Raw genomic sequence first — 10,182 nt, 5'->3', positions numbered from 1 at the left:
TGCTCCAGGCCCCTGGGGGCGCCTCTCTGTCAGTGCCGGTGCCCGAGGGGGAGGCCGCACGGTGCCAGACAGCCTCTCGGCATCACGCTGAGTCCCTCACAGCCCAAGGAGGTAGAGGGCAGGGCGGGGAGGGGGTGCCCTCAGGGCCACTAGTGCCAGGGTATCCCCAGCAGGGAGTCCCCGAGGCCACAGCAGCCGGGCAGTCCGGCTAGGAGCATTCCTTCGAGTGCCCCCCACGGCTCCTCAGAGGGCTCCCCGTGGCTGGTCAGGAACCGGGCCAGGAGCAGTACCCTGGGGCTGCACTAGGCCTAGCACCTCTTGAGGGACAGACAGTCCCAAAGGACGGGCATGCCCGCGGTCAGAAGCTGGGGGGCTCGCCCTGCCCACCCTGCCAAGTGGGTCACAGCGCCGTCAGCACTCACGGTTTTCCTCCAGGGATGGAGGCCAGGCTGGAGGGCAGTCCCGTGGCCCGCATCGGGGGGTGAGGGTCAAAGCCCACCTATAAGGAAGATCAGGGAGGCCCGTGGTCGGCAACACCCCACCTCTCCTCCTCCTCCTCCTCCTCCTCCACCCGTGGGTCGGCACGGATCTGTTTTGGGTCATTGTTCTTTTGTTTTTAGCTGAGCTCTTGCTCTGTGGCCCAGCGAGAATGCACTGGCTCAACCGTAGCTCGCTGCAGCCTCTGACTCCTGCCCCAGCCTCCCATGTCGCTGGAACTACAGGTGTACATCACCACATCCAGTTCATTCGTGTATTTTTGGCAAAGATGAGGTCACACTGTGTTGTCCAGGCCACTCTCAAACTCCTGGGCTAAAGCGATCCTCCCACCTTGGCCTCCTAAAGCCCTGGGATTACAGGCATGAATGTCTGGCCTGGTTCTGCCTCTTTAGAACTAGGCAGCCAGCTGAGCAGAGCAGAACCCATCACTTCAGAGATGGGCCCGGGAGGACCAAGTGCCTTGGCCAGGACAGCGGCAGGTGGGGGCATGACAGCGCAGACCCCCACGCTGAACCAGAACCCTTCTGCCTCTGCTCAGCTGCGGCCTCACATCTTCCCGTCCCAGAGTCCCTGTGGTCCCACCAGTGGAAAGGAGGCCACCAGGAGTGAGAGGCAATGAGAGGAAGGGTCCCTGGAAAAGGCCCCTTTTCTCGCCCCCCTGACACCCTGATCATGGTAACAGACGGTTCATGCTGTGACAACGGGCCCGCTTAGCAGACCCTTGCTCCAGGGACTCATCTCAGGATTCCCACTCCCCACAGCCTGGAAAGGGCAGCCCAGGGTTGCCTGGCGTGGGGTCACAAACGGCTCACAGCCCAGTGCAGGGGAGCCGGGGACCCCAAAGCGTGTCCTTCCAGCCGGGTCCACATCCTCCCTCCCCCCAGGGTGGCAGCTGGGTCCCGAGACCCGGGGCCCCTCCGTGGCAGGGGGCGCCGCTCCACCCCGAGCTCCCCACGCCGCGCCGGTCCCAAGAAAGGCACCAAAAGGTCTACGTACAGCTCCGAAGCTCACCATTGGTGACCGGCCGTAGGCGGCGGCGGCGGCGGCCGCGGCGGCACTCATCTGGGGCGGGATGTTGTGAAGGCCCGCGTAGGCACCAGGGCTGGTGAGGGAGCCGTTCATCTCGTGGTGGCTCATCATGGCGAAGGGTGTGGCGTAGGAGCTGGTGATGGAGATGGGCGTACGCAGGGCAGAGGCTGCAAGAGAGCTGGCATCAGCGGGAGGTGGCCTCTCTCACGTCGACACGGCACTGGGGAGGCAGCCTCAAAGGGACCGGGACCCTGCCTCTCCCACCCCTACACAGCCATGGCCGCCTCCGCCCGGCAGCCAAGTCTCCTGCTTCCAAGGCTGCCTGCTCCAGGCAGGCCACTTGGATTGAATCCACCCAACTGAGGTCTCTGCCTTTAGTGCCCAGGAAGCCTGGAACTGGAACATGCGCCCATCTCTTTCTACAGAGCAGGACACAGAGGACCCGAGGAGGAGGCTTGTTCAGAGCCTAACAAAACAAATGACAGGGTAGGAACAGATCTCAGGGGCCCTGAACCGTCTGACACTCCTTCCACGCACCTGCCCGACGGCGACCCAGAAAGCCCTGACGTCAGGGTAGGGCCCAGGTGCCCAACTCCTCCTCAAACCTGACCATGCAGCCACAAGGGCCCTGGGAGAGCCTGGCTCAGACACGCCCCTGTGCTCTAGCAAGCGTGTGTGTGCGTGTATCTGTGTGCATGCATGCCTGTGTGTCGGTCTCCAGCCCCGGCCGGGCAGTCTCCCTCCAGCCTCCTCCATTCCCTGTCAGTCGCCCGGCTGTGGTGCCTACCCATTATACCTATCGGGTCCATGCCCGGAGGTTTGCCTGGCATCGACCGCAGCCCTGGGGTCGTGCTGGTGCCTGGAGTCGGGGCATCGTTCCTGGGTGTTGGGGTGTTGGACTTGAGCCCCGGAGTGGAGGACTTGTCATTCTGCAGAGGAAGATGCAGAGACATGAAAGCCGTGAGGACCCCTCTCTCCTGGGACCCAGACCATGCCTGGCATGGGGCCCGTGAAGCCAGCATGGCCCGCCTGGACCTGACACCAGGCAGCCACCCACCCCACCCAGCCCCACCTGCCAGGGCTGTGGGATCCTCCCATTTTACAGATGCAGCAACCAAGACTCAGAAATGCTAACTCCACATGCGAGCCCCACCAGTGGGAGGCCAAGTCGGGATCTGCACCCGGGCCAACTCCCTCGGGTCCTCCCCACACCTCCCCACCCTCTGATCAGCAATCCCAGCTCCACCCCCAACCCCTCCCGCCGTCTCCCTCCCCAGCCCCTTCCACCCTGCTGGCAAACCCCACGCACATGACCAAGGTCTTTGGTCTTGGAGGACGGTGTGCTGCTGGAAGAGGCCACCGAGGCGGGGCTGGTAGGGGCGTCCTTCTTCAGGCCCCGGGCCTTGTCCAGCCCGTTCTCAGGGGGGGAGTGAGCTGGGCTGACCCGGGGCGTCGTGGGGTCCTGAAAACACAAGCGTGTCAGACACCGAGGCAGCGGCACCCCAGCCAGAGGCGGGAAGGGGCGGGCACAGTGACAGGGGACAGCTTGGATGACAGATGGGGACCCGAGCGGGGGGGAACCTAGCTCTTAGCCATCTAGTCTGGCCCTTCATGGGGAGACTGAGGCCTGTGAGGACAGAGGAGGGACCTGCCCAATGCCAGTCTCAAGCTGGCACTGCTGGGCGTGGCCAAGTGGAGACCCTCTCTAGCCTGGCCCCAGGGGGTCACAGCCCCCACTGCAGAAGAGGAGCTGACCTGCAGTACCACAGCCAGTGGGGGCCGCCCCTCCCTGGGATCTGTCTGAAAGCCCTGCCCCTCCTGACCCGACAGCCCCAAGACTGAGGCCCAACTCCTGGCTCAGGCTGCTGCTGGAAATTCGAGAATAGGCGTGGTGGATGCCAGCCTAGGGAGAAACTGTCATCTAGGACCAAAGGCTGCCCGCACCCTGGCCTGCCTGTACCTCGTTGGAAACGTCCACCACCAGGTCATCACTCTTGTCCCCGTCACTGTCCTGCAACCGAGAGAGGCCAACAGGCCAGTAAGAGGTCACGGCCTTCCCACCCCGGCCAAGCCCAACACCCCATCCTCCCACCAGCCCCGAGGGCCACAGTCCTACTCCGTTTTGCCCTTCCACAACACCACGCTGGTTCTCCATGGGCCTTCCTTCCCTGCTCCAGGCATCTCCACTCCCTGTGGCCCTGGGCAGGCTCACCAACACCCATCCTTTGTTCTACTTCCAGGCTACCCCCCAGGACCAGCCCTTGAACTTGACTCTCTACAACCAGAAGCCCCTTCTCAGTTGGTTTTGCCCTCGCCGCCATTACGAGGCAGCAGCCGGCTCCTGCCCCATCCCAGACACGCAGCAGGCTTCAACGGGGCCACGCATCCAGTGCCACGGAGTGGCCACACAGCTGGGGAGGCGAATGCAAGACTGCTGAGGCCCAGCCCCATGCTGCCTCCACCCCCAGCTCTCACTCCTGCCCGGCCCGGCACAGGGCAGACACAATGGTTGTGCTCCCAAGGGTCTTGTCTGCCCAGGGCATCATGTGACAAGGCTAGAAAAGCCGTGGCCCAGGGGGTGCCCACCGGGGCAGACTATGGGGCCAAAGGGGACACCAGAGACAGCTCTTGGAGCAGGCTGCGACTCTGGGAGTACCATGAGAGCAGCAGGGGTGAGGTGGCCCATGTGTGGGAGGGGCCGCGCAGCTCTCCTCAAACCCTGTGGAGGCCAGAATGACCTCCTCCCAGGGTCCCAGGCTTGGTGCTAGTACCGGCTCCAGAGCCCCAGCCCCACCCTCTTCAGCAGGGCTGCCTCTCCCTACCTGTGTCTCTTCGAGTCACTGCCTAGCCCCCAAAGGGCTCGGGCCGCCGCGTGGTTCCCACACCACCCCCGCCATCCCACCCAACACAACCCCCCCCCATGGCTCCCCAGTGTCGCAGACGTACGTATCGGCTCAGGCTGTCCTTCTCCTCTGCCTTCCGCTTCTTGGCCTCCATGCTGTAGTCGGCCGAGCCCCGGTGCTTCTCACTGGCCCGCAGGCTCTCCGAGGGCGACACCGAGTTATTCTGGAAGCAAGAGGAGGGTCAGTGTCAAACATCTGGGAACCCAGTCTCTCACACATCCAGGCACGGCGCAGTGCAGGCGACACGGCTCAGGAAGACTCTGGCTTAGCTGAGTCTCACCAGGGAGGCTGTCGCCCACTCCCCAGCCCATGTGCCCTGGGAGAGCAGCACCGGGACTCCTCCACTGCAGCAAGTCCACAGCTGTTAAATAATTAACGTCCCATGAGTCATCTGCCTTCTGGCCGCAGGCTCAGCTCCTTGAGCGCAAGGGTCACCCCGGTCCCATCCCCCCATGTCATGCCTGTTGCTAAGTGGAATCTGCACTGAGCCCTAGAAGATGGATCTGAGCTGATAGACGGAGGCCGTGGGCAGCCTTTCATCTGCAGGGCCGACAGGGGCAGGAAGACGGATGGGCAACGAGAGGCACGGCCTGCCCCGACATCCCAGCACAGAGGGGCAACCAAATGGCGCGTGGACACTCCCCCCCCACCTCGCCTCATGGTGAAGCCTTCCCCAAAGAAACAAAAACTCAGGCGGGTGTGGTGGCTCGCGCCTGTAATCCCAGCAATCTGGGATACCAAGCAGGACGACTGCTTGAGCCCAGAAGTTCAAGATCAACGTGGACAGCATAGCGAGACCTCGTCTCTACAAAAGATTAAGAAAACTGGCTGGGCGTATTGGTGCATGCCTGTAATCCTCAAGAGGCTGAGGCAGGAGGATCGCCTGAGCCCAGGAGGTTGAGGTGCGGTGAGCTGTGATAGTGCCCCTGCATTCCAGCCTGGAATGAGACCCTGGCTCAGTAAGTAAATATAACCAAAAACAGACCCACCACAATGTCATGAGGCCTTTCCCTCTGGGCGACAGGGCCTGGACAGAGGCAGAATCATGTGCCCAAGAGGTTGGGGGACCGGCCCAAGCGTCCCCAGCACTAGGTGGCAAGAAGGCAACTCAAGTCTTTCCAGCCGGAAGGAACCGAGTTCCAGTGTCACGCGGCTGCTGGCACCAAGCTGGGAGCAGAGAGGGAGGAGCTCCTGGCAGGGCACTGCCAGCAAGCCCAGGTGCCCAGGGACAGTATCAGGGCCGACGCCCTTTACGGTACTGGGAAGCTCAAACCCCTTCCTAAGAGCCCAGACAGCACCTTCTCTCACCCATGTTTCCTGAGCAGCCCTGGGGCAGGCCTGGAGCTCAGGCTGGGGGTGGCAGAATGGACGGGTGGGACACGGCCCTGTGCCGTCTAGCTATGGTCCTCGGTTCCCATGCAGCACAGAGCCACACGCTGAGGTCACGTGGGGACACAGAAGGACCTCTGCTCAGAAGAGGAGAGCATCAGGAGGTATGTGAGCTGAGCCTCCCTTCCATCTCCCTGTTTTCCCAGAGGCTGAGGCCGGCTCAGGGGCAAGGGTCACTCGGAGGGAACCAGGACGGGCGGCGGTGGGGGGATGGCACGGGAACCAGCCACAGAACTTCATTTCCTTTCCTAAGCCGGTTCTGGGCAGCCCTTGCCTGCCAAGTTTCTGCCTGGAGCAAATTAAAATGGCAGAGTTATCAAGCCTTGAAGAAAAAAATGGAGGTTATGATGGAACTGTGGCCCGGTCTCCCCAGCCCGCGGGCACGCACAGCCGCAATTCAATGAGCCGCACCACTGCCGGCAGAAAAATCATCATTTCATTTCCTCCAATGGTGGCCGCCACCCTGTGCTCCGCAGAATCGCTCCCAGTCCGCTCCCAGCCCAGCCGGCCAGCCGCCCCTGGCAGCAGGAAGGAGGAGGGGGCGCGGCCGCTGTTTCTTTGGGTGACCCAGTGTGCGCAGGGGAACAGCGAAGCCTTTCTTCCCCTGCAGTCAGGCTGAAAACCCAGCCGCTACCGGGAGAGTCATGTCAGGCATTTAGCGGCATCGATCCAGCCCGCCTCTGGCTGGCAGGCGGCCAGAAAACTAAGTATTTTTTATTGCTTCGGCGAGGCAAGGAATTATGAATGAAGCCACCTCTAATTGGACTCCAGACTAACCCCTCTGGGATGGCTTCCAGCCCTCCCCAGCGCCCCTCCCCCACCTACCATCCCTTCCTGCCTGGCCTCATCTGCTGACAACCTGGTTTCCAAGGCCTGTCGACTAGTCTACCCCTCCCCACACCACCACTGCTACAGGCGTGACACCCTGAGCTCAGCCCGTGTCGCCTCGCACGGCGCCCTGATTTGTCCCCATCAAGCTTCCGGTGGCCTGTGTGTCCCCTGCTCTGCGAGCCAACCACATGTGGGTATGTCACCAGCTGAGGCGCTCTGGGCAGGGGGTTCCTTTCACAGATGGGCAAGAGGCCAGAACCAGAGACAAGGATGGGGGTGACAGAAAGACAGCGCTGGACTTCCCACCCTTGTGTCCCCACAAGGGTCCCTCTCCACCAGGCAATCCGAACCCCGAGTCCTGTCCTAGGGGAGCTCTTTCCTGGCACAGCTGAGGTTGACCAGACAGACAGGAACTATTTTCATGGTACGGATTAAGAAACTGAGGCTCAGAGCAGCCAAGAGGGCCAGCTGATGTCTGGAAAAGCTTGGAGTGTCCGACCCTTCCTTCTGCCCTCCTCCCATGGGGCAAAATGGCCCTCCCCACCCCCATTGCTGGGATCAACACCGAGGAGCCCCAATGATTCCTCTCTCGGTTCCCAGCCACTCCTTGGCCCGGACCTGGACCTGGATTTCTGGGCTGACGGGCGCAGGCAGGACCAGAGGCAAGTGAACACCAGCTAAAGGGAGGTTTAGAAAGTCAGCCCGGGTTGGGGAGGGCCGGACTGGAGAGGCCGCAGGGGAAGCTGCTGTCTAGATGGTTAGTTAACTGCCTGACCTTCCAAGTCCTACTTAACACAAGGTAATAACCAAAGCCATCCTAACAGATTAGATGGCCCCAGATACAGGGACGGCAGTGAGGAATAAAATAGCTTTGCTAATCGCTGGAGGATTTTTTTTATCCAGACTCCACTGCGCTTATTCAGAAGGCTTATTCACTTGAAACAGAACCTCGGAGCCTCGGTGTGATCAGAAAGATTTACAACAAATCTCGGAGCTGGCAGACACGCAGGCGGCCTGGCCTTAACGCTCGCCTGCCAACACTTCCTTAAACCCAGAGAAAGCCCAGGGCAGGGAGAAGCCTCGGGCGTCTGGCAGAAGCCAGGAGGACGTGGATCACACAGGATCACGCAGGAGGCAGCCGAGGCAGGGGGGCGGGTAAGAACCTGGGTCTGAGACAGGGACACCTGGGTCCGGAGCCCCAGGCTCAGCCCGTGACTGCACAAAGCGCCTTGGAACGGAAGTCAGGGCTGGTCAGCTGAGCTCTCTGGGTAATTGTCTCTAGGCAGGGAGGGAGAGCTCAGCTTCTCGCATTCACAAACACCAGACCCAAAGCTGGAGGGAGGAGGACTTCGCCACTGGAGGTCACTCAACAGGTGACAGCAGCTCCCGTGTTAGGACAGTAACTGCCTACCCCCCCACCACTGCCACCACCAGAGACTCTAGATGAAGACACAGCCGCCAACTCACAGCAACAAAGCCACTCTCCCAGCTCTGGGCACGGGGAGACAAACGCGACCCCCAGAGCAGGTCAGGGAATGTAGATGCCAGCTAGGGACACCACTGGCTGGTCTTGGGTCTGCCATTCCAGGAGCCCCGAGTCCCCCTCTCCCTCCCAGCACCCCAAATACCCCACCCCCCGGGGTCCTGAGCGCCAACACTTACCGCACTGGATTCTCTCTCTTTGAGGAAGGAAGGCCAGGATAGGAGGAAGGTCAGCCACCACGGCAAAAAGACAAAAAAGAAAGGAACAAGGTCAGTCTAAGTCCAGCTGGCTTTGCAATTCGTAGCCTGCTGGCTTTCAAGCAGGCGAAAGGCCTGGCTCCATCTCTGTGGGTCACCATGGCAGGGCCGTTGGACAGCAGTTCTTGGTTTGGAAATGCGCCACCCCAAGTCCCATGCTCCCCCACTCCACGGGTCCCCAGGGTGGGCTGTGGGGAGCTTTTGACCTAGTTCTCGTCACACTGAAGGGCACAGGTTTACTCTTCAGTAGACTGGGGGTTTTAAGGGCAAGCGCTTAGCAAACATCACACCAGGCAAGATACCCCTAAGACCTGGGACTGGGATCATTACTGGTTTTTTTTTTTTTTTGAGTTGGAGTCTCACTGTCGCCCAGACTAGAGTGCAGTGGCCGCTCCCGGCCACCGCAGCCTCGACCTGCTGGGCTCTGGCAATCCTTCCGCCTCAGCCTTCCAAGTAGCTGGACCTACAGGCGCACGCTACCATGCCCGGCTAATTATTTTGATTTATTGTAGAGATGAGATCTCGCCTGCCCAGGCGGGTCTTGAACCCACGGGCTCAGACAATCCATTCACCTCAGCCTCCCAAAGGTATGGGATTACAGGCTGAGCCACCGAGCCCGGCTCATTACCGTTTTTTTTTTTTAAAGGAATCCAGGAATGTTTTTATGATTTTCTTTTTTCACTAACACTGCTTCCTGTTTCTTCGCCAAGAAGCCCCTGGAAGCTGAGGCCTCAGGTTGTTTGCCTGGCTAAGCGCTAGCTCCCCAGTTCTCCTGTCTGCTGTGGGGGCCCTGCTTCCTCTGCCAGGAGGACCATCACTGCAGGTCCCAAACTCTGAGCCTTTGGTTCCCGAGACAGACTGTTGCCCTATGGCCCAGGCCAAGGCAAGACGGTGACATCCCATGTCCCTGGTGCTCAGATGCTGGCCAGGTGCCCCCAGTGAATTCTGTGTCTAAGGGCAGAGCACGCAAGGTGGCAACTCTGGGGAAGGGTCCTTTGGGGAGCCAGGCCCCTTCCTTTCCCGATCCAACCGTCCCCTCCCGAGTCCTTCCTTCCGTGAGGTCTCCCAGGTCCCCTTGGGGCGGGCCGGGTGGAAGGGCAGGGAACACGTTCTAAGAATCTCCGATCATCTCCCCGCTAGAGTGTGCTCACTGTCCCCACGTAAATGCAGTCAACTAGCAAAGCTTTGAGCGCCAACTGTGTACCTCTCTTCCAAGCCTCCCACACTGGTGAGACATAGATGCTCAGGGGACTCAGCCCCTTTCCTGAGACAGGGTGAGGACGAGACGTTTCCAGGGAGAGGACACAGGAGGATGGCAACAGGGGCGCGGTCTTGGTGCCCCTACCCATACGCGTGGGAATTTGAAAACAGGCCCCAGTTCCGCCAGGAAAGTTGTGGGAAGATGGGAGGGAGGCCCAGATGGACAGACAAGATGTCCCCAGGGCCAAGAATACCAGGTGAACACCAGGAACAGGGACCACACTGGCTACTATGTGCCAGGGACTCAACAGGCAGCTCCAAGTCTATGGTAGCTCCTGACCCTAGGGCGATCACATCTGCTGCGTCCACTCCTGCCCTGTCCTGCCCTTCGTGTTACCACCCAACCCCTGTTCTGCTCCCTCACATCCCACTCTGCCCTCCCATTCACGCCTCACCCTGCCCACTCACAACCTGTCCAGCCCTCCACCCGCCCACTGACGTCCCCTCTGCCCTCCGCCTCACCCACTCACGCCCACTAGGCCTCACCCTGCCCCAACTAGTCTCACTCCACCCACTCATGTCCCGCCCTGCC

The 10,182-nt window shown here is 61.0% G+C and overlaps 1 protein-coding gene across 14 annotated transcripts in view; it reads right to left on the bottom strand.

The window, feature by feature from the left end:
- The window catches only part of TLE3 (transducin like enhancer of split 3), a 45,292-nt gene that overhangs the window by 5,703 nt on the left and 29,407 nt on the right, over positions 1 to 10,182 (bottom strand). For 4 of the 14 annotated variants that reach the window (XM_021719141.1, XM_008071255.2, XM_021719146.1 and 1 more), the window contains 7 exons: positions 8,313 to 8,329; positions 4,474 to 4,593; positions 3,488 to 3,538; positions 2,837 to 2,989; positions 2,324 to 2,456; positions 1,510 to 1,694; positions 423 to 499 (listed from right to left, as the gene is read on the bottom strand). In XM_021719141.1, the coding sequence (XP_021574816.1) occupies positions 423 to 499; positions 1,510 to 1,694; positions 2,324 to 2,456; positions 2,837 to 2,989; positions 3,488 to 3,538; positions 4,474 to 4,593; positions 8,313 to 8,329 (736 nt within the window). Of the gene's footprint in view, positions 1 to 422; positions 500 to 1,494; positions 1,695 to 2,314; positions 2,457 to 2,737; positions 2,990 to 3,487; positions 3,539 to 4,473; positions 4,594 to 8,312; positions 8,330 to 9,420; positions 9,427 to 9,710; positions 9,722 to 10,182 lie in introns of all 14 variants that reach the window. The other 10 variants (XM_008071252.2, XM_008071253.2, XM_008071254.2 and 7 more) reach the window with 8 other exon arrangements.

The sequence above is a fragment of the Carlito syrichta genome, unplaced genomic scaffold, assembly GCF_000164805.1.
Source record: "Carlito syrichta isolate Samal-C Ts95f unplaced genomic scaffold, Tarsius_syrichta-2.0.1 Scaffold314258, whole genome shotgun sequence".
NCBI lineage: Eukaryota > Metazoa > Chordata > Mammalia > Primates > Tarsiidae > Carlito > Carlito syrichta.
The sequence above is the reverse complement of the archived record's forward strand: the minus strand, read 5'-3'. Positions and strand labels throughout refer to the sequence as shown.